The following is a 25,858-nucleotide window of genomic DNA, read 5'->3' as shown; positions in this document are numbered from 1 at the left end:
AGGATCATCCCCATCTCTTTTTACCCCTTGTAATTTGTTTGTTGTTTCTCATAGTTCAGATTTTGCTTATTGCATCCCCGTGGAGTTAGTTGAAATATTCCTCTGTCCCTTGTCTTTCCCATGAACCGGTAGTTTATATTTATAGGCTTGATGCAATATTTATAGGCTTGATTTAATTTATAGGCTTGATTGGTTTTTAACATTTCTTTGGTAGCAAGATGACTTCATAAGTAGTACCATATGGTTTTATCCGGTGGTATATTACATATGGTTGTCTATCTATTGTGATGCCACTGCCTGGCTCTAGGGTCTACACCCATTAATTCATCAGAGGTACAAAACGGCAGAATTCTAATTCTATCCTTACTTCTTCATTAGTAGAATACTTCTATAAAGAGAAGCCTCCCTCATCATGTTTGATTACTCAGTGGTATAGTTTGTACTGAAATGCTTGATTCACACCCTCCCCCCACCTTTTCCAGTTAAAAAAAATTTTTTTTAATGTTTATTTATTTTTGAGAGAAAGAGAGAGAGAGAGAGAGAGCGGGGGAAGGGCAGGGAGAGAGGGAGACACAGAATCCAAAGCAGGCTCCAGGCTCTGAGCTGTCAGCACAAAGCCCGACGCGGGGCTTGCACCCAGGAACTGTGAGATCATGACCTGAGCCAAAGTAGGATGCTTAACTGACTGAGCCACCCAGGCACCCTAAATTTTTTTTAATGTTTATTTGTTTTTGACAGAGAGACAGAGCACAAGCAGGGGAGGAGAGGCAGAGAGAAAGGGAGACACAGAATCCGAAGCAGGCTCCAGGCTCGGAGCTGTCAGCACAGAGCCCGACATGGAGCTTGAACTCATGAACTGTGAGATCATGACCTAAGCCGAAGTCAGATGCTCAACTGACTGAGCCACCCAGGTGCCCCCATTTGATGATTTATTCAACAGAATAAAAAGGCAACCCACAGAATGGGAGAAAATATGTGTAAACCACGTATCTGATAAGGGATCTGGATTAATATCCAGAATATACAGAGGCCTTCTAAGATTTAACAGCCAAAAAATTGAACGACCTGACTCAAAAACAAGGAAAGGACTTGAATAGATATTTTTCATAAAACGGTATATGAATGCCCATTAAGCACATCTTAAGACGCTTAAAATCACTATCGTTAGGGAAATGCAAACCAAAACTACAAGAGGACACCACCCCACAACCATTAGTATAACCACTACCAAAAGCCCAGAAAATAACAAGTGTTGACAAGCATGGGGAGAAATTAGAACGCTTATGCACTGTTAGTGGAAATGTAAATTGGTGCAGCCGTTATGGAAAACAGTGTGGAGGTTCCTCCAACACTTGAAATAGAATGACCATATGATCCAGCAATTCCACTTCTGGGTATATACACAAAAAAACTGAAAGCAGGGTCTCAAAGAGATACCTGTGCACCCATGTTCAGAGAAGCATTATTCACAATAGTTACAATGTGAAATGGATGAGCAAAATGTGTTATATACATACAATGGAGTATTATTCAGCCTTAAAGAGGAAGGGGATTCCAGGGTGCCTGGGTGGCTCAGTTAAGCGTCCGACTTCAGCTCAGGTCATGATCTCGTGGCACGTGAGTTCGAGCGCCGTGTTGGACTCTGTGCTGACAGCTCGGAGCCTGGAGCCTGCTTCGGATTCTGCGTCTCCCTCTCTCTCTGCCCCTCCCCTGCTCACTGTCTCAAAAATAAATAAACACTTTTAAAAAAAAATTTTTTAAAAAGGAAGGGAATTCTGACACATGCTAACAACATGGATGAACCTTGACGATATCATGCTAGTTGATCTAAGCCAGACACAAAAGACAAGTACTGTATGATTCCACATCTATGAGGTACTTAAATAGCCAAAATCATATAGACAGAAAGTAGAATGATGATTTCCTGGGGCTGAGGTGAGGGGTGCGAGTTATTGTTCCATGGGTATAGAGTTTTAGTTTTACAGATGAAAAGAGTTTTGGAGATGGATGGTGGTGATGGTTGCCTAACACTATGAGTATATTTAAACCCCACTGAACTATAGCCTTAAAAATGGTAAAGATGTTAAATTTTATGTTCTGTGCATTTTACCACAATTTTTAAAATTGGAAAAGAAAATTAGGGAGTTCTTAACCAGTCTGAAGCCCAGGCTGCACCTCTGACCAATTAATTACATCAGATTTTTGCGGGTGGGATGCAGGCATTTGTGTTTTGTTTTGTCTTGTTTTGTCTTGTTTTGTTTTGTTTTTTAAAGCTCCCCTAATAATCCCCAGGCTGCCTGGGTGGCTCAGTCGGTTAAGTGACCGACTCTTGATTTCGGCTCAACCCGTGATCTCACGGTTTCATGGATTAGAGCCCCACATCGGGCTCTGTGTGCTGACTGCACAAATGGAACCTGCTTGGGATTCTCTCTCTCCCTCTCTGCCCCTCCCCCACTCGCGCTCTGTCTCTCTCAAAATAAATAAACTTAAAAAAAAAACCTTTTCTAATAATCCAAGTGGTCAAAGCTGAATCCTTACACACTACTGGAAAATAGATGTCACGTCTTCTTTCTCAAGCTCTTTAGAAACAACTGTGTGAAATGTTGTATGGGAGCTCTGGTATGTTAAAAAAATTATGAAAGCTTGTATCATTTAAATATTTATTCCTCTTGTATCTTTTTTTCCACCCTTTCCCCCTTTTCTTCTTTCCCTTTTCCTCCCTTCCTTTCTTCCAAGTATACCTAATGGAATTTGTGTAAGTTCAGTGTTTGTATGATGCTCTGTCCCTCCAACAATTTGTTTTCCAAAGCAGAGATTTGTGCCTTCCCTGCCCTTCCTCCCTCCAATGTTTATCTTGTCTCAAGATCTAGTTCCAGCCCCTAACTCACCACCCTCTTCCCTTCCTTTAACTTTCATTCCAGAGGTATGAACATATGAATGAATATAGTTCCCACCTAAATAACATGCCTGGGACTTGCCTTAATTTCTAGCATTCCTAAGATGGGTGTGTTCAAGTCCCTCTGGAATCCTCACTTTCTCATATTATTGCATACAGTTGGGTACTCAGGGCTTAGTAAAATATGCCAGCCGATTGAAGAGAAGAAGTCTTCTTTGGGTTCTTCGAGAATCGGTGTGGTAAGGTTAGTTGTTGACAGAGCTGGGTGTGAAAAGCAGGACACTTTAGGGGAGGTGGAAAGATGAAGGGCTCAGTGCACCAGGCTCCATGCAAGACCCTAGAGACCCAGTTATGAAAGGCACAGCACCTGCCCTAAGGAAATCACAGTCTAAAGGGGACCTAGGTAATTAAACAGGTGATTAAAATGCCTTAGAATAAGCTCTGTGCTAGAGGTGAGCTAGAGGTGGATTTTATGGAAACTAAAGGAACTAAAACTATCATGAGGAAATGAGGGAGGAGTCAGGAAGGCTTCCTGTAGGAGGCCTTAAATTTTAACTTATTTTTAACTTAAAAAATACACAGGTAACATAGATTCACTGTTGCAAATCAGAGTGAATTTAGAAAGGACACTTAAGATAAACATAAACACCTTTTTGAAGATATTCTAACTTGTGCGTGTTGGAGGGAGTTGTGAGACCGAATGTATGATCACCCCCTTGTACACGGTGCTATCTCAGGAAGCCATGCTTGGTGACAAGCACCTGAAAATTCTGACCTAGTGCTGTGCTGAAATCAGTGCTCTGCAAAGAAGCAGGTCCCTGGAGATGCAAGAGGGGTAAGACTGGATCCCAGTCATAGGAGGAGCTCCCCTCCGTTCTCTGATGGTTGGCAACAAAAGTTACCCAACCAATGAAAACACTGAGGGGTCTTGCTGTTTGGGGTGTGGCTTGCGCCCCATGTGACTTTTCATTGCACGTATCCCGGAAGCATCAAAGCCCCGTGTCAGGCTCCGCCCTAGGTGTGGAGTCTGCTTAAGATTCTCTCTCTCTCTTTCTCTCTCTCCCTCTGCCCCTCCCCCACTCATTCTCTCTCCCTTTCCCTCTCTCTCTCTCAAAATAAATATATTTTTTAAAAGTCTCCTTCCTGGTTGCACAGATCTGTCAAAAATTAGAAAATACTGAATTGTCCACTTAAACTAGGTGAATAGGTGAATGTGAATTATATCTCAATAAAGCTACTAAAAAAGGGAAAAGCCTCCCTCCTAATCTCTTACCCTTGTGCCTTGGCCACCCTGTTTGTTTTCCCAGAAACAAAAACTGTGACCAGTTTTCTTCTTCCAGTGTTATAGAGATACAGAAATAGAGGCGTAGAAATATATACATATATTTCTTTCCTTTTTTTTTTTTTTTTTTTTTTTTTTAAGCAGGAAAAGGTTGTACCTTCTCCCTCTTTTGAATACAAAACCCTTGAGAGACAGATGGAGTCCAGCTGCCAAGGACGGTAGATGTATCGGCCGTGTGGCCATTGAAGGGAGGCGCAGGCAGGCACCAGAGCTGTAAGCTGGGTTACCAGGCAGGGTGAGCGGAGTTGAGGCTGTATTGATGTAAGGATGGAAGACAGAGGAAACCAGAGACTGCAAGGAAGCCTTTGCTTAGCTTGGAACCCAGGCTCCCTGGTCTTTTGCCACCATAAAAGGTGACCAACATATCCCAGTTTGCACAGGACTTTCTATTTTATTTTATTTTATTTTATTTTATTTTATTTTATTTTATTTTATTTTATTATTTTTTTAAAAATTGTAATGTTTATTTATTTTTAAGAGAGAGAGAGACAGACAGACAGAACATGAGCAGGAGAGGGGCAGAGAGAGAGGGAGACACAGAATCTGAAGCAGGCTCCAGGCTCTGAGCCATCAGCATGGAGCCCGATGTGGGGCTCAAACCCACGAACCATGAGATCATGACGTGAGCCGAAGTCAACGCTTAACTGACTGAGCCACCCAGGTGCCCCTTATTTTATTATTATTTTTTTAAATGTTTGTTTGTTTTGAGAGAGAGAGAGAGAGAGAGAGAGAGAGAGAGAGAGAGAGAGGGAGGGAGGGAGGAGGCAAGTAGGGGAGGGGCAGAGAGAGAGGGTGAAAGAGAGAATCCCAAGCAGGGTCCACACTGTCAGCACAGAGCCCAATGCGGGGCTCGATCTCATGAATCGTGAGATCATGATCTGAGCCAAGATCAAGAGTCAGATGCTTAACCAACAAAGTCACCCAGGCACCCCAGGACTTTCTATGTTAAAACAGGAAGTCCCAACTCCCAGAAAATTCCCCAGTCCCAGAATATTAAATCATCCTGGTAAGTTGATCCCCCTTCTTTTCTCCCCAGGAAATGGTGAGTTTTATTTTATCTTTTCTAGGTAGAGGCTTGATCTGTTCCTGAATGTCCCAGGGTGGAGAAAGGGTAGGAGGAAGCACAGAATGTAGAGGTCTATTCCATGTAATCTTCTCCCTCATTCTCATCTCCACCATCAACAGAGACAGCAGCAACAGAGACAACAGAGACAGCAGAACTGAACTTGGAGGCCACATTTTCTTCAAGTTTCTTTGGCTCAGGTGCAGATCAGGGAACTTGATCCATTTTGCAGTCTTTCCTATGTGACTCCTTCCAGTGGTCTTTCTTCCCTCATCTCCTGAACCACAGCTGGAGTTCCCACTTTGACCTTTCAGGACATTCACCCCACGTACTTCAAGCTCATCTTTCCATGGTGGTCTTTTCTCAGATGGTTGAGCAGGAACCCCCCCACCCCCGGTAGGGGATTGCTGCGGCGTCTGAGCTCTGAGATGGAGCAGGAGGGCTAGAACTTCACTGCACTCGAACATTCTGCTTCCAGAGGCTGTTCAGGTTTGGGAGGTTTCGAAGTTGGAGAGTGACAGTCTTCCTCTTGATTGTTTTCTAGAGACTTCTCATGCTCTGTTCTTTGCACATGTCTGCCAAATGGGGCTAAGTTCCCAGTCCATGATGACTCACTTCCTGTCTTCAACCGTTCCCCTTCTTGAGTTTCTTCACCTTGCCATCTTGGAATCTCTCCCAAGGCTGACATTCTAGTTTTGCTTCATCCAGCTGACATTCCTCTGTTCCTTCTCTCCCCTGCCCCTTCTGTAGCCACTCTTCCACTTCTCTAGCACCTATGTCGACAGGCTTTGCCATCCCATAGGCTGTTCAAATGGACTGTGCGCTGCTGGCAGAGGAATTAGCCTCCTTGGAAGTACCCCACGGCCGTTGACTCAGATTGTTGGGGGGACCTGTGTGCCTAAAGGCATCATGCTTATAACCATCCTGAGAGCAATAATCTCTGGAGCCCCATGACCCATCATCTCCTCTGTCATATCTGTTTTCATAGCAGTCCCTTCTTCCTCAGTGGATATCATCCCTATGGTGCCAACTACCAAATGCTCTTCTGTCCTGCCTATCCTGGAATCATAGCTTCCGTCATAGTCTCCGGTGCTTCCGTCGTCATAGTGATACAGTGATGCCAGCCCCTTATCAATCCATATCCTGGTGCGGGCCATGACGGTAGCACATCCCAATGCCCATCACAATACTGGCCTGCATCATAACAGTCCTGACATTTGTCTCCAAAGCTATCATCACCTCTTCTAGGCAGATTCTCATCAAAGCTGTCTGTTGCAAGATGGGCCCTCCAGTGTGTATCTGTTTTGTCAGAATCCTGATTTCTGTCTCCACCCCAAAAATGGCCATTCCTGTTTTTAGCCTGCGTTTGAGCAGCAACATCCCCTCAGATTCTCCTGTTACATAGAGACTCTTCATTTGAGGCTCAGGGCACTGAGCAAGGAATTCAAACTCAGGTTCTCAAACTTAGCATAACCCAAATCTCTGAACCTCTCTGGGTTGCTGGGTTCACATGGTAAAGGTACAGCAGCAGTGATATCGAATCCTCCAAAGAATTCCTTAATGGAGTCTTCTGTCACAGCACAGGGCAAGTTCCCTAGAAAAACAGTGCAGGTGGCAATTTGGGAAGATGGGCCTGCTTGATATTGGGTTCCTGAGCAGCCTTTGGAGCAGTGGGCAGATAGAATGGTCAATTGGAGGAATCCTATACATATGGTCATCATGACTGTGTCGAGTGGTTGAAATATCTCTTTCCAGGTTATCTGTCTCCTCAGCCCAGCCGACTGGTCTGGGGACATAGGTGCTTCCTCCACCAGTTCCCCATCTTCGGCCACAAAGTCTGTTAAGGAGACAGTCTTCCCCTTCTTACTCTTTTTTTGCTGGGGCTGTCACATTGGGAGAGGGAGAGCGATTGGCCCATTTATCATTATGAAATGCCCCCCTTTCTTTTTTAGTAATCTTTCGTGCCTTAAACTTGTCATTACCATAGACTGGGAGAAAACACTTGCAAAAGATATACCTAAGAAATGACTGTTATCCAAAATATACAGAGAACTCTTAAACTCGACAAAGAGAAAAAGAATAATCCAATAAAAAAATAGGCAAAAGACCTGAACAAACACCTCACTAAAGAAGATATACAGGGGCGCCTGGGTGGCTCGGGTGGCTGAGTATCCAACTTTGGCTCAGGTCATGATCTCACAGTTCATGGGTTGGAGCCTCGCATCGGCTCTCTGCTGTCAGTGTGGATCCTGCTTTCGGATCCTCTGTCCCCCTTCTCTCTGCACCTCCCACGTTTTTGCTCTTTCTCAAAAATAAATAAACATTAAAAAAAAAAAAGAAGATATATAGATGTTGCAAAGTAAGCATATAAAAACGTGCTCAAAATATGTGTCATTAGGGAAACGCAAATTAAAATGAGATACCATTATATACCTATTAGAACAGCTAAAATCCAAAACAATGACAATACCAAATTCTGGCAAGGGTGAGGAAGCAGAACAACAGAAACTCTAAATCGTTGCTGGTGGGAATATAAAACGGTACAGCCACTTTGGACGACAGTTTGTTGGTTTCTTACAAAACTAAATAAACTCTTACCTTTTACCCAGTGGAGTTGAAAACTTATGCCCACACAAGAACTTGCACATGGATGTTAACAGCAGCTTTGTTAGTGATTGCCAAAACCTACATGCAACCAAGATGTCCTTTGGTAGGTGAACGGATGAATAAACTGTGGTCCATCCAGACAATGGAATATTATTCAGCATGAAAAAAGAAGCGAACTATTTATCGAACCATGAAATGACACGGAGGAAACAACAGCATGTAGGATATTAATCATAATTATTTTCATAGCTGATAGATTTTTTGTTCAAATGCTAACCACTGTGTACGAATAACTGTAGGAGCTCTATAAGTTTTCCTTCTCCAGAGATCATTTAACTTTCTCCTGGCAGAAAGAATAGGGGCAGGTCACCCTAATCCAATAAGGGTATATAGCATTTTGACGCTACTTTTTTAAGGCAAGTTATTTCCACTTTATTTCCATCTGCAGACTGTCCAGAGTCTCTGCCGGCGGTGTTTTTCAGAGTTCCTACTTCTTGCTGGGCCTTGGCTTCTGTTTTTTGACTCCCTAAGCCTGATGAGACCATTTCACTTGTCAGCCTATTATCTCCTTCTTTCTGCTCAGGCTTTTGATACCTTACCTGCATGGTGCATGGCTAAGGAACCAGCAAATGCCTTGGTGGGAAAAGGGGGTGGAATATTAACTCACTTTTCAATAATTCTCTTTTCTCTGAAATCTGAGTCCTTCCAATCCTGGCTCTCTTGTTAGCCCTGAACTCCACGTTGTGTTCTGCCTTGAGACTCCTAAAAGCTCCCTAAGATGCGCCTCTCTGCTTGGGTCTAGGTCCTGCACTTTTTGCTTATAATTTCAGCAAATGTCTCAGGGGGGAATGATGGAGAATGTCACTCTGATCTCATATTTTCTTCCTTTCCTATTCTTAGCCCTTTGAGTCCTAGATGCCTTGGTTGCTTTCTGATACCTTCAAAGGTGTTGTTTTTTTTTTTTTAATCTAATTTACTATCATTCTCAGTGAGAGATGTGGTCTAAAACCAGCTCTTAGATCAGAGCTAGAAGCATTTGACCAAATACTGATAGCTAAGATACAGTTTTCAGTCTGGCCCACTCATAAAATTATATGTGGTATGAGGATTTGATTCTCCCATCATTTTTCTTTATTTGAACCATGTAGAACACTTGCTCTTAGAGGACACTATGTTTTTTTGGGTTTTATTTGACAGGAATGAATTATATATATATGAAACTTCATATATATATATATGAAACTTCATATATATATATATATATACATATATATATATATATATATATATGAAACTTACTTTTTCTCTGTTGCTTATAACAATTAAAATAGGATTACTTGGTGCCAATTCAAGAAACACAAATGCGGGGTGCCTGGGTGGCTCAGGTGGTTAAGTGTCTGTCTCTTGAATTCAGCTCAGAGAGAATTCCAAACAGGCTCTGCACTGTCAGCATGGAGCCCAACGTGGGACTGGATCCCACGAACCATGAGATCATGACCTGAAGCCAAAGTCAAGAGTTCGACGCTTTACCGACTAAGCCATTCAGGCGCCCCTCCTTTTTCTCCTTAAGAGTTTAGCCTCTGAAAATCTGAGACTCACCTTTTTTTTAGAGGAAAGGCATGTATAACTGGACACTGGACACATATACACACACACAGCCCATATACATTTGCATGTGTGGGTATATACGTAGGGATTTGTTTCTGCGTTTATGTGCACATGCCTGCAGATCCCACTTTTGGAAAGATCTCCAAGGGGACCAGAAACGATCGTTTATATCTGTCCAGGACTGGACTGAACTGTGTAAATTCAGGAGCTGATAATTATCAGTTACTATCCCGCTGAAGCCTCAACGCATTTCTTTAGACTCAGTCACTCAGAGAAGGGAACTCATGGTGGGTGTGGTAGAATAAAGCATGGTCACAAATCTTCTCTGCCTTGCGGTAGTAATACACATCTCCACTCTAGTGGTGGCCTCTTGGTATATGGCTATGCTGCTTCTCTGCCCTTTGACTTTGCACTTGGCAGTGTGGCATACTTTGGCTCCAGGGATGTTAGCAGACATATAAAAGCAGAGGTCTGAAATATACATGTGTGGTGTTCTTCTTTACTGCTAAGTAGCATTTCATCACAAGGCGGAACTGCAACTTGTTTATCCATTCACTAGTTGATAGACATTTTCAGTGTATCCAGTTTGGGAAATTAATGAGGAACCCCGCTAAACATTCACATAGAAGTCTTTGTGTGAACAAATGTTTTCATTTCTTTTGGGTAAAAACCTAGGAATGGACTGTTAAGTCTTTTGGTGAGTGTATGTCTAATTGTATAAAAAGTGGCCAAAGTGTTTCCAAAATAGTTCACCATTTTTGCCTTCAGACCAGCCACCATGAGGGTTCCAGTTCCTCTACACCATCACCAGCACTTGATACTTTTTTTCCAATTAGAATTTTTCCTAATAGATACGGAGTGATAACTACATTATGTGTCTTGCTTTGAAGCAATTGTTCATGCTAGATTCAGGCACAGATCTAATTGATGACTCTCATGCACAGCACTTGTGGTAGATTGGGTTTTTGCTCTCTGAAATCTTGTACCCATGCCCTTTGTCAGTGACTTTGCAGTTTCTCTCACAAGAGGCATATTTTCCTGCCTCATTGATACTGGGCCTGGCCATATGCTTGCCTTAGCCAATGGAATGCGAGTGGAAGTGACAACACTGCAGTCCTATTTTTTGTTTTTGAAAGAGAGGTGCGGGGGGGGGGGGGGGGCGGAGAGAATGCAAGCAGGGGAGAAGGGCAGAGGGAGAGAGAGAGAGAATCCCACGCAGGCTCCATGCTCAGTGTGGAGCCTAATAATGTAGGACTCGATCCCATGACCCTGGGATTATAACCTGAGCTGAAATCAAGAGTTGTGTACTCAACCAACTAAGCCACCCATGTGCCCAACAGTACTGCAGTTCTGACTCCAGTTTTTTTTTTTTTAAGTTCACTTATTTATTTTGAGAGAGAGAAAGCATGAGTGGGGTTGGGGCAGAGAGAGAGAGAGAGAGAGAGAGAGAGAGAGAAAGAGAATTCTGACACAGCACAGAGCTTGAGGTGGATCTCAAACCCACAAACCCTGAGATCATGACCGGAGCCAAAATCAAGCAATGGACACTCAACGAACTGAGCCACCAAAGCGCCCCCTGACTCCAGTTTTAAGAGGCCCTGTAATGTCCACTCATCTTTCTTGTGCTTCTGCCATGGCCAGAAGAAACATGTGTTCTGGCTAGATCAAACCCCCAGGTGAAGGGCATGAGTTCCATATGAGTATAAATGTTTCACAAGCACAAAATCAAAAGACGCTCAAAATCATTAGCCATCAGGGAAATGCAAACCAAAAACACAATGAAATATCACAGCATACTCACAAGAAAAGCAAAAATTAAAAGACTGACAACATCAAGTGTTGTTAAGGATATGGAACAACTTGGGAGTCTCGTATGCCACCGGTAGGAGTATAAAGTGAAACCACGGTGGAATAAGTTTGGCTTATTGGACATTTACATATCTTCTTTGCTTTTAAGTTTATTTATTTATTTTGAGAGAGAGTGAGAGCGGGAGAGGAGCAGAGAGAAAGGGGGGGAGAGAATCCCAAGCAGACTCCGCATTGTCAGCACAGAGCCCGATGCTGGGTTAGATCTCACGAATCGTGAGCAGAAACCAAGAGTCAGTCGCTTAACCAACTGAGCCACCCAGGCAGCCCTGGACATTGACACATCTTCCCTAGTGAAATTGCTAGTCAAAGCATTTGCAAAGAGAAGAATTTATACGGGTAGGCACCCAACAGAGTTTGCCACACAGTGAACTATACAGTGCTATATCAGTTGACTATTGCCATAATAATGCTGTGTAAGAAACCATCCCAAAATGCAATGGCTTAAAACAAAAATTTATACTCTCACATCCTTCACTCGGGGATTGATTGATCTAGCCAGAGCACGAATACTGTTTGGCAGATTCTTATCAACTTCACATACATCAACGACATGAGCCAATATTCCATTTCTAGGCATTTACTAAAGAGAAATAAAAACTACACCTATGTACACAGAGACTTCTACATGCATGTTCATAGCAGTTTTATTTTCAGTAGCCCCAAATTGGAAATCTCCCAATGCTACAACAATATGCAATGGAATACTACTCAGCAATAAAAATGAATACAATGTTGCTACATGCAAGAACATGCCTGACTTTTAAAACATCATGTTGAGTGAAAGAAGCCAGACACAAAAAGAGTATATACTGTACAATTACATTAAAAATTGTAGAAAGTCTACGGTGACAGAAGACAGATCATTGATTACCTGCAGCCTGGGGTGGAAGAAGGACCCTGTGAGGAGACACGAGGAAGTTCTCAGGCAAGGTGGGAATGTTCGGTTATCTTGACTGGCGTATACACCTGTTGAAACTTACCCAAGCAGGCACTTTCCAGAAGTACACATATTATACTTGGATGAAGTGGGTTACCAATTCTCTCCTTCATCCTCACTAGCAGAACCCCAGTTTTGTTCAGAGTGCCAGTAGGATTCCTTTGTGGCTCCAGATGACGATTTGACATGGTCCTGGCCTGGGAAAGGTAAGCAGAAGTCCCTCAGTGGGGCTTTTAGGAAAGCTCTGGACAGAGGGCAAATTCAGGCAGCACCAGATACAGGCTTCTCTGCTAACAGACTGAGCCTCGGATTCTAAATCGCTGGCCTGCCTTGCTCACCTTCTGGACCATGCTCAGTTTTAGAATGTCAATTCTAAACTGGGCAACCCCAGGCTACGATACTTAAGCACGCCAGCTTCCTTTTGTGGCTCAGACTTATTGGTCAGCTATCCTTCCTGGTCCCAAATATTCTTACACTTCCCTGAGGAACTCACACGTATAGGCCAAGGTTCCCAGGCAGCTACCATGACTCTCCACGCTCTCCCCCAACTGGCAGCTATTCTCTTCCCTCCTTCAAGTGATTTTCCTAGTCAGCTGACCATGACTCATGATCATGACTCTTCTTTTTCCAAAATGGAAATATTTCCATGGGGTTTTTTTTTTTTTTTCTGAGTATAAAGCTTGACCCTCCTTCCTGGCATTTTCCACCACTGTGCTCTTCTGTCTGTGCCTTTTCATCTTGGCACGTATCTTGTTTTCATCATATAAATATATGTGTGATTATTAAAATAGTGGCTGTCCCCCTAACCAGATAAATGTTAAGCTTCAGAAGGGCAGGGACCATGCCTATTTTGCTCACACCCTTACTGCCATGGTACTCCCTGAATAGTAATGAAGAAGTGAAGGAACAAAACTTCCACATCAATTGCGGGTGGCAAGCAGACTCCTAACTCATTAGCTTGGATTACTGTTCATGCCATGATCATTTTTTGAAAAAGTTAAAAAACCATGAAGATAAGGTTCATTAACTTATATACACTAGCTAATTTCAAATGGGCCATTACAAGTAGTCAACGATCATTTTTCATCTCAAGTTAATTTTTTCACACCTTCCTCACTTTGGCAAGAGATTTTATTTCCTGTTTTGTTGAGTAAACCATGGTCAGCTAGTTTGAACTCTCTCATCTATTTTCTTTTTCAAAGTAAGTTATTCTTTAGGGGCATTTCTTCACCTTTCACCATGGAAGGCATACCTTTGCTTCCCCTGATACTCTGGGATTTCCTTAATGACTCCCTTCTATCTACAGCAACTACAATCTCTTCCTGTCCATTTGTCTCTTTCCCTTCTATTGAATGAATTCATTCATTCATTCAATAAATATTTTTTAAACATTTACTAAACAACTTGCATTGTTTTAGGCTCTATTTAGGAATATATCAAAGAGCAAATCCTCATTAGAACTTACAGAGAAGTGGAAGGAGACAGATGATAAGCAAAACAGATATATCAATGATAGTCCTGGGGTGCCTGGGTGGCTCAGTCAGTTAAGTGTCCAACTCTTTGCTCCCACTCAGGTCATGATCTCTCAGTTTCATGAGTTCGAGCCCCACATCGGGCTCTGTGCTGATGGCATGAAGCCTGCTTGGGATTCTCTCTCTCCCTCTCTCTCTCTGCCCTTCAACCACCCATGCTGTCTCTGTCTGTCTCAAAAATAAATGAACTTAAAAAAAGATGACAGTATTTAAGGTCTAAGGAGAGAAATAAATCAGGGGAGGAGTTTAGGAAGTGACCTGTGGGAGGGGTTTCAATATTTAAAAGGGTGGTCCAGAGAGGCTTCACTGGGAAGGTAACAGAGCCTTGAAAGAAGTGAAGGAACAAGTCTTTTGAGCATCCGAGTGTTAGGGGCTGAAGTGTGTACCTTCCCCCATTTCCAAATTCCTATGATGCCCTTGCCCCCAGTACCTCTGAACGTAACTGTATTTGGAGATACGGCCTTTAATGAGGTGATTCAGATAAAATGAGGCCTAATGAGGGTCATAACCTGGCCTGTGGGGCAGGAAAACCAGTGAAAAGTGTTTTACACAGGGAACACCGAGTTACTGGGCTAAATACAGATGATGAGATGAAGACAGAGTTGTCCTTTTAAGTTAGCAATGATGGCTTCAGTGAGAGCAGTTTTGGTGGCCTTGAGCTTGAAAGCCTGACTGTAGTGTGTTTGGGAGGAAGAGAAGAATTGAAGACAAGATGTTTAGAACGCTGGAGAGTTCTGCTGTATTGAAGAGCAAGGAAGTGTAGCAGGAGGTGGAAGAGGAAGTGGGGCTTTTTGTTTGTTTTGCTTTAGAAGAAATTAGAGAATGTCTGTATGCCAATATTTTTCAAAAAAACTTCAGAGTTTTGATGAGGCAATAGCCTCCCAGCTACAGCCTCCCAGCTACCTTCCTCATCTTTGATGTTATTCTTTTGAATACACTGCTGATGGACGCATCTTACCGTTTCAATCTGCTCAAAAATTTTCAGGGTCTCTTTAACTGCCGTATGAAAAGGTCCATCGCCTGAGATGAACATTCAAATTTTCTCCAGTTTGACCTTTTGCAGTCTTATCTTTCTTCGTCAGAGCCCTATAAACGAGGTACAAAGCATGCCAGACCAGGGTCAGAAGGCTTGGATTAAAGTCATCGTTTCGCAAGTAGTAGGTGTGTGACTTTAGACAAATTAGTCGCCGCATAGGGCCTGGACTACTTCTCCTTTATAACAAGGAAGGGGGCGTGTCAGGGAGACTGGATCCTCTATAGGCCGGCATCTCTAGCAGGCAGTAATTCTCAGCACCATCACGACCACAAGCAGGATACTCTGCTGAGCCCGTCCTGCCCCTTCCACTTCTGGGGACCACACGTCTTGTACATCCACTCATTTTCCCTACTTCGCTTTTGCTTTTCCAAACAGACCAGGCTTTAGGAGAGCCACAGTGGCAGCTCCTTTAAGGTCGGCCGCCTCCCGGCCACCAGGGACTCGCTTCCCACTCTTCCTTTCACTTGGGACCATCCTCTCCACAGTCAGAATCCGCCACGTATTAAGTGCCGCTTCCAACCAATCAAGAAGAAGTTATCTCAGACCTTTGAGGAGCATCCACTTCTACCAATGATCTTCAAGTCTGCTCTAGCGCCTCATTTTGAGGGGCAAGGCCAACCACAGAGATGGCCAATCTGCTCCGGGGAAATGTATTCCGGGTACCGAGGGGCCTACCAATCAGGTAAGAAGATTGCGGGAAGGGCCGTTTCTCATTGGTAACCGCGTCCGGGAGGGGGCCGGGCGCCGGAAGACGGCAATACGATTTGATTGGTAGGCGTGATGTTGACATCCGGGAAAAGCCCACCTTCTCCAACAGGACAAACCTAGGTCTCCAGAGTGGCGGTGGCCGCAGCCAATCAGAGAAGAGACGCGCCGAAAGTTTGTTCAATGGGCGATGACTGAGGGAGGTTGTCACTCGGGTGGCGGTGGCGGAGGCCGGGCTGAGACGTGGCCGGGCCAGCTCCACTCGGCAGCCCAGAAGGTCGGGGAGGCGGCGGGGTCCCTAGCGCGTCCTGGTCCTGGTCAGGGGCTTTTAGCACCGGGAGAAGCAGGCGCCGGCGGCTGCACCTCCATGTCCCCGCGCGGGGTGGGACGCTGATGGAGCGCGCCACCCGCCCGGGGCCGCTCGTGCGGGCGCTGCTGCTGCTGCTGCTGGGGCTCGCGGCTGGCACGGTGGCCGCAGGGCGCGCCCCCGACCTCCCCGCGCCGAAGGTGGAGGCGGCGTTCGGCCTGGGCGCCGCGGCCGCTCCCACTTCAGCAGCGCGGGTGCCGGCTGCGGGGGCCGTGGCTGCGGCCGAGGTGACCGTGGAGGACGCCGAAGCAGTGCCGGCGGCCGCGGTCGAGCAGGAGCCGCGGGAGCCGGAGCCCGACGACGAGGCCGAGCTACAGCCGCGAGGCAGGTGAGCGGCGCGGGCTGAGCGCCCTGGCCGGCGACCCGGGAGTCCACTTGTTTACGCATGCGCTTCGCGGAGGCTGTGGGGTCCGTGGTTCCCCCCTCGGCAGTGGCCTCTAGCACACGGAGACGTGCGGTGACCCGGGGGGGAGGGGTGAGCGCAGAGCCACGTTCCCATCCCCCCGGCCAGCGACTGGCCTCTCCCCCGTCCTCGCTTGCGGGCAAATGCAGCATCCTCGAAGGTGTCTGGGGGATGCTCAGGGAATGGGGCGCAAAGGTGGGAAAGAAACAGCACTGCTCCCTCTTTCATTGTTTTCGAACTTGATTCCTGTTGCAGGGACTCCCTCCCCTTTTTTGTCTTCTGTGGATCACCCCAGTATCCCTGCTGGGGTGATAGCTGTTCGGGGAAAGGACTTGACAAAGAGGTTTCTGTAATTCCCTTTAAACACACCCCTGTAGTGGCTGGCCCTTGGACCAGGGGGTGAGGTTAAGGTTGCTCTAATTGAGATCTGCAGAACATCTGCATCAGATCACCTGGGATGCTGCTTAACTGTACAGATTTTTAGGCCCCACCCCAGTTGTACCAAATTAGACTTTCTTGGGCTAAGAACCTGGAATCTGCAGGTTTAACAAGCACTCCAGGCAACTCTTGCACGCACCAAAGTTTAAGAGCTGTGGGTAGGTCTTGAATTTTGGCAGTTCTTTGATATTTAGAGGGTTTAAGAGATGTAAACATTTAAGTACGGTTGTCTTGGTTGATTTGCTTAGCCTCCTTAAAAATGTTACATTAGGCTACATCTTTTTAAACACTTTTCAAAGACTGGACACAAATGTAAGACATTTTAATAGTAACGTATTTTGCAGGCAGCTAATGTCAGCACAAGTGGGGGAAAAAGTGATGTCCCCTCTAACAAACCGAGTGATAGAAGGAGCATTAGGTAAATTAAACCAGAGAGGGCGAGGAACTGTATTAGAAAGTATTGTGAGCTTGTAATATAGCAATTACTAGATCCTAACAAGTTAGATTTCATTTTCAGTTAAATATCAGAACCTCAATCTATACGCCTGGGATAGTACCACAATTTTCTGGGCATTATTGGAACATTTGTATGTAGATTTTTTTCCTTTTAAATAGCAAACATTTGACAAAATTTTCATAGATTTTGCTAATTAACTTTCCTGGAAGAGTGTTTTTGTTTTCCTTAAACTTCTGAGGCATCTGGTCAAAGTAAGTTACATGAAGTAAAGTAGATGTTTCATTTTTCTTAGGTACAGGTCCACTGCAGCAGGTGCTTACTGGCACTGACAGCCCCCAGGATGCCCTGGGGTTAACAGAGGTCAGAGGCAGATAGTCCTTGTCTTCCAGGAGGTGCGTTTCGTCTAGCAGTGAGGATTAGATGAGGAGACCCGTAATGACATTACAGAACAGAAGGAGTGCCCCGAGTGTCCCACGGTTTTTGTGATGTTCAGTGGGTGGAGTTTTGGGGGTGAAGTAGGTAAAAAGCTCAGAAAAGGCCATGGCAGAGTGAATTGGTTTGTGAAATGTGAGTAGGATCATGGTGAACAAACACTGGACTTGAGGAAACAGGAAGAGGCACAGAAGCTGGAAAGGATGTTTAGGGAACATTTTTGTCTGTATATCTGTGTGTGTGTGTGTGTGTGTGTCCTGTGTGTATGAGGGAGATACAGACATGCACATATGATGTGTGCTGGGTGGAGAGTTGTGGAAGATGAGGCTAGAACAATAGGTTGGGACCAGATTGTGTATGTAGAGTCTAACACTAGTAACGTCGTCATGCCCTGGGAGCATGCTAGAAATACGAATCAGGCACCATCCGGATCCACTGAAGGAGGATCTGGGTTTTGACATGATCGGCATATGGTTCCCATGCACATTACAGTTGGAGAAGTGTGTAGAGTATCTTGAATGCCAGGTCTGTTTAAGTTTGTTGTTAAGTGGATATAGAATAGAGGGGAGAGATTTGAGAGATTTGAGACAGAATCTTGGTTCCTGGCAAATGAATTGATTTCCTCCTCCCTGGGCACCCCTGTCCACAGACTGAGTTGAGACGGGGTGGTCAGAAGATGGGGGTACACGTGGGGAAGTGGGGAAATTGAGGAGAGCAGGGAAGAAAAGGTAAGGGGCATGGTGTTGGGGCATGGTGACTTGGAGGTACAGGCAGGCCACCCAGAAGGAGTAATTTGGGAAGCAGCTAAAAATGATGGCCTGTAGTTGGAGAGAAATCAGAGTACAGAGTTGAAGCTGTAAGAAAGAGGAGGCTCATGATAGACCTCAAGACATGCCTTACATCTGGGGCACCTGAGTGGCTCAGTTGGTTATGGGTCCAACCTCGGCTCAGGTCATGATCTCACAGTTTGTGAGTTCAAGCCCCACGTCGGGCCCTATGTTGACAGCTCAGAGTCTGGAGCCTGCTTCGGAATCTGTGTCTCCCTCTTTCTCTCTGCCCCTCCCCCTGCTTGCTCTCTCTCTCTCTCAAATAAATAAACATTGAAAAAAAAATGCCTTATATTTTAGAGAAGATGAGCCAGCAGAGGAGACAAATCCCATGCGTTGGGTTGGAGGTGTAGGGTGAGGACTGAGAAGAATGAGGGATTTGGTGGTAAGCACGCGTAAAGAATTTAAGTCAAGCAACAGAGTGCTCAGATTGCAAGATGGTAAGGATTCATCTATGGTGTTCAGCCCCACTCCCTCCTTCCTGCACTGCTCAGCTTGACCTCAGGCAAGTTCTAGGAGTGGTTATCCATTCAGAGGAGGGAACCTGTAGAGACAGGTTGGAGGAGAAAGGAATAGAGCAGGAGATGGAAGTCGTTGGAGAGGATCTGCTTGGCAAACAGGAGGACCACTTCTTTCTCAGACACAAGGAGAGTGAAAATAGAGGAGTTTTGCCTGGCAGAGAGTAAGTGATCTTGGGCAAACAGAATCTTCTAGGAAGAGACAGGCCCGTGGTTAGGGGTCTTCCTGGTAGCTTGAGATAGTGTGGAAAGTTGGAGAAGCCTTGGATAAGTAAATTGATAGAGCCAACAAAAGAGACATATGCCAGGTTTATAAAACTTCTTCCTAAGTGCTCTTTAAAAAAGTGAAAAACCAGACAATATCGGCGTTGCATAATAATAGACCAATATCCTGTTTATTTAAAGGAGGAGGAACAGAGTTGAATTAACCAAGCGTTTATTACAAACAGCTGTGAAGAAGAAGTATGGTACTTGCAAACTGTTTTAAAAAGAGGGAGGTGGGGAATTAAGGTTGTTATTTTTGCTTGTTGTCTTTTGATGCCCAAGAAGCAATATGAGACCCACAGGTTCATTTTTTTTCTCTTGGTGGAGTTTTCATTGGTTTTATCCAAACTGCTTACTCTACATCTCAAGAGCATGTAGATGAATAAATAAACTTTTTTTTTCTTTAAAAAGTAGCCAAAACGTTTTTAATGTTTTATTTATTTTTTGATAGAGCCTAAGCAGGGGAGGGGCAGGGAGAGAGGGGGACAGAGGATCCAAAGCAAGCTCTAAACTGACAGGCTGACAGCAGTGAGCCCAATGGGGGGTTCAAACTCACAAACTGCAAGATCATGACCTGAGCCGAAGTCCCGAAGTCAGATGCTCAACCCACTGAGCCACCCAGGCGCCCTGAGGATACTCTTCTTTATTTGAACTCAGAAGCCTTTACACACTGAGGCATTTTGCAGAAAGGGCCTGGGTTTTCATCAGCTGCTGTGAGCTGTGACTCCAGCATGCTTCTTCTTTTCCTAAATACTGCCTGGGAACTTCATCTGTTTTTTTTCCCCCTTTTTGTAAGAGAGGAGCTGCTGCTGGACATTTTTACTACAAAATATTATAAAATACAAAGAGGAGAACTTGTAGGTTACAGAACTAAATGTAAGGGGGGGGAATTAATTTTATTTTTTTATATTTCACCCTTTTCCATTTGTAAATGGCCATTTTGATTAAAAATGGCTCCTAGAACAAAGCAGAAAGAGTGTGTCCAAAAATGTTCTAATCTCATAGAGAAAGGATATCCGGTACTCATGTTGTCTATAACATTGAAAACTTAAATGGTATTCTTTAAGGCTTAGCTGATGTGGCAAAGCTATGAAGTATAGCAGGTGATTTTTGACATCGTTTGTTTTCATTTGGGGCAGGGCTAGTCCTCTGGTATGTTTAAATAAAGGAGATTTGATTTGAAGATTTACTTAGTAGGTGAGGACTAAGAAGTACAGTCTAATTAGTACTAGTTTGTGTTTGGACAAGAACCTATGCTTTCTTGAATAAGAGCATATGTTTAGGTGAAGATTCCTGGCTACATTAAAGCAGATTTAACCAAATTGCATTTTTATTTATTTACTTATTTATTTTTAATGTTTATTTATTTTTGAGAGAGAGAGAGAGAAAGAGAGAGAGTGTGAGTGGGGAAGGGGCAGAAAGAGAGCAGGAAACACAGAATCCTGAGCAGGCTCCAGGCTCTGAGCTGTTAGCACAGAGCCCGATGCAGGGCTCGAACTCACAAACTGAGATCATGACCTAAGCCAAAGTCGGACGCTTAACTGACTGAGCCACCCAGGTGCCCCTTTGTTTTTTTGTTTTTTTTAAAAAATTGTTTTTAATGTTTATTTATTTTTGAGAGAGAGACAGACAGACAGAGCGTGAGTGGGGAAGGGGCAGAAAGAGAGAGCCAAATTGCATCTTTAATTTTGTAGAGTTTTTTTCCCCTCTCCCTTCCCTCAAAGAAAGGAAATGTGTAATTTAAAAATGCAGTTGTTAATGTAGAAACTATTCACTCAATATAATGTTCTCCTGTCACCTGCTTCTCTTTCGCATGGGAAATGTCTACAGGTAGTAAGCCTCCTTTAAAATTATTGTATGAAAGAATTTAGCATCTACTTACCAGACTCTGATAAACTTAATTGTAAATAGGCAGGTATTCTGGGTGTCTGAAGTCAGAGCAAACGGTTTTTCAAAATTGGATATTCATTATGGCGTAAGGTCATTTCTGCTTAGTTGAGGGCAAATCAGAGCAATAACAGGATAGACGGCATCTTGATGAAATTTCTGGAATGAGTAAAAGCTGCACATTATAGTAATATAGTAGTTGCTATTTATGAAAACTTATCGTTAACAGAACGATAGAGTTTAAAAACCTAAATTCATGCTTCTGTCCAAAACCTCTTGTTTGGTGCATGACCTTACGCAAGTCACATCTTTCTCAGCTTCTGTTTTGTGTTTCTTTTGTATGTATAATAGTGGCTGCCCTGCGAAGATGTTTCATTCAACAAACATTGCATTTCATGTAGGGGCCAGGCACTGTTAGGGCCCACGGGTGGATGCATGGGCAGTTCAGCTTGCCTTTAAGCCCCAGCTGTGACAGGGGGATCATTGTGTTGAAGAATTAACTACACTAGAATGGATAGTGAGCGATATAAGAGTAGTTGGAGAATAAAGCCAATGGGGATATCGAGTGTGTGAGTCCTTGAATGTGAAGTGTCAAGGCCGCTCTAGGCTGCAAAGCCCAGAGCAGTGATTCCCAAGCCAGGGCTCCTGGATCTCCAAGGCAAAAGTGGAGATCCATGAAATTATCAGTATTTTTAAATAACTAAATGGAAAGTGGATATCCAGTGAGGAGAAGCCTAATTAAACAGTCAGGTTTCTTGGCTTTGAACTAGAATTGTATCAAACTTAAGATAGTAATCTTAGCTATGACTTTTAACAAATGTTCAGTATTTTGTAATTTTTTTTTTAACGTTTATTTATTTTTGAGACAGAGAGAGACAGAGCATGAACGGGGGAGGGGCAGAGAGAGAGGGAGACACAGAATGGGAAGCAGGCTCCAGGCTCTGAGCCATCAGCCCAGAGCCCGACGCGGGGCTCGAACTCACGGACCGTGAGATTGTGACCTGAGCTGAAGTTGGACGCTTAACCGACTGAGCCACCCAGGCGCCCCAAGAAATGTTCAGTATTTTGGTTGGTACTTAAGTATTTCCTCTACAAATGGGGGAGTTTCTTAGAAATGATGTTTATTGTGCAAATGAAATCATTTAAGATGCAAGATAAAGAATAAAAGGGAACTTTGTTGAAAAGTTTAGAAACCTGCGTACGCGTGCGTGTGTGTGCGTGCATGCATGTGGCAGTGGGATGGGGGGTTATGCCTGATTATGAAAGGCTGTATGTGCTATACCAAGCAGTGTGGCCTTTATTTGGTGAGCACAGGGAGCTTCAGGACTTTATCAGATCTCTATTATAGAAACAAAACTGTTGGAACTGCACAGGGGAGAGAGACCTGAGGCAGGAAAATATGTCAGAAAGGCTTTTGAAGGTGTTCTGATGACAAGTGAGAATCGGTTCTGGGACAAGGGCATCGGTAATGAAGAAGAAGAAGACAATTTAAAAGCTTCAGAAATAGAATCAATAGTACCTGACTGTTGTCTAAATGTAGAACGTGAGGGAGAAGGTAGACATGATGTCTCATGTAAGTGTTAAGTGACAAGGCAAATGGAGAAGGATGTGGGAGAGAAGATTCATCTGAACGCTTTGTGGCGATAACGGGTGCGCCCTGCTGGAAATGGAACTAGAGCAGGTAGAGAGACGGTGGATGGTAAATACCATATAGGTTTGGGAGCCGTCATGTTCCACGTGAAGTCAAAGCCATGGGCATTGGCTAAAGCTAGAACTCCATGGCCTGCTTGTTGGAGATTGAGAGCACCAGGAATGATGGGGTGAAGGGAAGTGGCCTTGTGGAAGCCAGGGAAAGAGAAGGTCCAGAATCAAGACCCGGCCTTCAGCTGCTGCTGCAGGACAGACTTGATGAGGAGAATGGGTCTGGCATTAGGAGGAGATTGTTGAAAACCTCTCTTAAGAGTACCTTCCAAGTGGAACGCCTGGGTGGCTTAGTCGGTTGAGCATCCGACTTTGGCTCAAGTCATGATATCACGGTTCGTGAGTTTGAGCCCTGAGTCGGGCTCTGTGCTGACAGCTCAGGGCCTGGAGCCTGCTTCAGATTCTGTGTCTCCCTCTTTCTCTGCTCCTCCCCTGCTCACACTCTGTCTCTCTCTCTCAAAAAGAAATAAAGATTAAAAAAAAAAAAAAAGAGTGGCTTCTAAGGATTGGGTGATGCATAAGGGAACAGTGCTCGCTGTTGAATCCTCCAAACAAATGCCTTTGTAAACTAAAGCAAGGTGTAACTGAGGGATAGAAGTTTCAAGAGAATTAATTGACAGAGTTGATCAATAGACCTTCTTCATCCATGTCATAGATTAGTTTTTTATGCTAAGGAAATAGCCCTTTGAGAGAAGTCAGTGTTTGCCAAACTGGCCTTATAGCAAGACTCAACCTGGGGTGCTTGTCAAGCTATAGCTCCCAAGCCCTCTGGGGATGGGACCCATGAATGTTTAATGGCTTTTAACAAGCACCCCCAGATTATTTTTATGATCACGCAAGTCTGAGTTATTCTGAACTGGTGAAATAGCTGTATCTTACCTGTGAAAAAGCAAGTGGAATGAAGCTGAGAGCAGAAGAGCAGAGCCATGGGGATGTGCACAAAGGTCCCGTTCCTAAAAAGAAGAAGAAGAAAAAGCTCCAGTTCTTTCCACAGGAAATGCTGCGTCTGCAGTTCCCTTCAATTCTTGAATAAGTTAAGGGGTTATCATTCTTGTTCATAGAAACCTGAAAGTAGCACGACTGAATTGTGAGGAGATAAAATGGCTTTATATTCTCCCTATTTGGGGAGGATATTCATTTTGCAGCTCTGATTGATGTTTGTTCTAAATGCTTACTGCTGTTCTCTGATTATTGTGCGTTCAGCATTATCTGTCTACTGGATGTTTTCTCAATCGATAGTATATGGATGAGCATCTCTCTCTTAGAATGTGATTAGATACAATAGTCCAAAGGATAGCATCTCTTTTTTGCCCCGTAGCGCTACTCAATTTCAGCCACAGCAGAAGGGATACTTGCTTCCAGAGACATGCTTGGGAAGGAGCCCATAGTTAATGTTATGGCTAGTGGGTTGCAGACGAGCGGATGAAGGACTTTGTGTGTGTGTGTGTGTGTGTGTGTGTGTGTGTGTGTGTGTGTTGACACTTAACAGAGTGGGTAGGGGATTTACTGTTATTTCTATCAAGCAGGTTAAAATAATTAAGGGTACTGCATTCACATAGAAGAAACAGATTACATTAAATATCAAAAGGCAGTTAAGAAAGTGATATACTTATTTGTTCCTGCCAACAGGTTTGTAGTTCTTCTAATTATTGCCCAAATTTACACTTCTTCTCTAGATACAGTATATAATCTGAAAATATCTTGTTTTAAAAAAAAACAGAATCAGGGCGCCTGGATGGCTCAGTCAGTTAAGCGTCTGACTTAGTTCAGGCCATGATCTCGCCATTCCCAAGTTCGAGCCCCACGTCCGGCTCTGTGCTGACAGCTCAGAGCCTGGAACCTGTTTCGGATTCTGTGTCTCCCTCTCTCTCTCCCCCTCCCCTGCTCCATCTCCATCTCTCTCTGTCTCTCTCAAAAATAAATAAACAAAAAAATTAAAAAAATTTTTTAAAACAGAATCTTTGACTCAGTTAAAATGCACCTCATATGATAGGTTTTCAGTGAAAGGACAGTTAGATGTTAAACTCCAAGTGACTTCTTAAAGTGTATTTTTATATCCACCTAAGATACACATATGCATATTTTATTGTTGGGTTTTTCTTTGTTTTGAAGATGAGACCTAGAATTTTACCATTCTTCTCTATATACCTCTAGCCCAAATACCTACATACTCAAAAAATAAAGGTTTTTGTTGCTGTTGTTGTTAAAGTAGAATGTCAGGGGTGATAAACAATGTTGGTTCTGAACTTTAAAAATAGTGTCTGAAGTGTTCCAGTGGTCTCCTTAATTTTTCATGGGTTAACACTGTTTGCTTATACTAAGTTTTGTTTAAATTAGAGTGGCTTTCATTCCGCTATTTATTTGTGTTTAATGATTACTGAACAGAATTAGACATTTCTACAATGGCACTAGGAACGAGGTAACTTGGCTGTGAACCTTGGAATGCTGGCTTAATGATAGATTCTCTTGCTTTTATTTGTAAATTGGCACATCTAAGGTATGGATTTTTTATACCCTTTATTATAAAATAATATTCTTCCTCGTAGTATCCATCTCTCCCCCAGTTCCCAACAGATCTCTTTCAAAAGCAGGGTAATGTGTGGGGAGGGGAGTTAAGTTGTTTTCTTTCTTTCGGTTAGTTATCTAAAGTCACTAGCGTTCATAATGCAGCAAAAATCTTTATTTTCATAAATTAGATTATGAGTTACCATCTGGAAAATTCAAAATGAGAATTAGTGTATAGTTTGGGAAATAAATTAACAATTTTATTTATCCACTTGATACATTTATTCATTTGATAAACAATTGAGTGCTTTGAAAGGTTTCCAATGAGTTTATTGAACTCTTTTGTCATGGTCAACTGCTAGCTTCACTTTGATTTTGTATGCTTTGTACTTCAAGTGAAATAGAAAAGAAGAAGTTTGTATTTATAGTCCTAAAGTGGAACATAACTATCTGTAGGTGGAATT

The 25,858-nt window shown here is 43.7% G+C and overlaps 2 protein-coding genes and 1 pseudogene across 4 annotated transcripts in view; 1 reads left to right on the top strand and 2 right to left on the bottom strand.

The window, feature by feature from the left end:
* RPIA (ribose 5-phosphate isomerase A) overlaps window positions 1–15,632 on the bottom strand; it is a 75,088-nt gene extending 59,456 nt beyond the window's left edge. Inside the window, exons 1-3 of one of the 2 annotated variants that reach the window (XM_053200890.1) lie at window positions 14,813–15,632; window positions 12,366–12,519; window positions 12,257–12,282 (exon numbers count right to left, since the gene is read on the bottom strand). In XM_053200890.1, the coding sequence (XP_053056865.1) occupies window positions 12,257–12,282; window positions 12,366–12,519; window positions 14,813–14,887 (255 nt within the window). In that variant the 5' untranslated portion in view covers window positions 14,888–15,632. Of the gene's footprint in view, window positions 1–12,256; window positions 12,283–12,365; window positions 12,520–12,815; window positions 12,928–14,812 lie in introns of those variants that run through there. The other variant, XM_053200892.1, reaches the window with a different exon arrangement.
* On the bottom strand, window positions 4,965–9,118 carry LOC106978157 (eukaryotic translation initiation factor 4B-like; annotated as a pseudogene).
* A 177-nt stretch (window positions 15,633–15,809) lies between the features above and the next one.
* EIF2AK3 (eukaryotic translation initiation factor 2 alpha kinase 3) overlaps window positions 15,810–25,858 on the top strand; it is a 67,730-nt gene continuing 57,681 nt past the window's right edge. For both annotated transcript variants that reach the window (XM_053200888.1, XM_015075790.3), the window contains exon 1: window positions 15,810–16,290. In XM_053200888.1, the coding sequence (XP_053056863.1) occupies window positions 15,989–16,290 (302 nt within the window). In that variant the 5' untranslated portion in view covers window positions 15,810–15,988. The remainder of the gene's footprint in view (window positions 16,291–25,858) is intronic.

This window comes from Acinonyx jubatus, chromosome A3, assembly GCF_027475565.1.
Source record: "Acinonyx jubatus isolate Ajub_Pintada_27869175 chromosome A3, VMU_Ajub_asm_v1.0, whole genome shotgun sequence".
NCBI lineage: Eukaryota > Metazoa > Chordata > Mammalia > Carnivora > Felidae > Acinonyx > Acinonyx jubatus.
The sequence above is the reverse complement of the archived record's forward strand: the minus strand, read 5'-3'. Positions and strand labels throughout refer to the sequence as shown.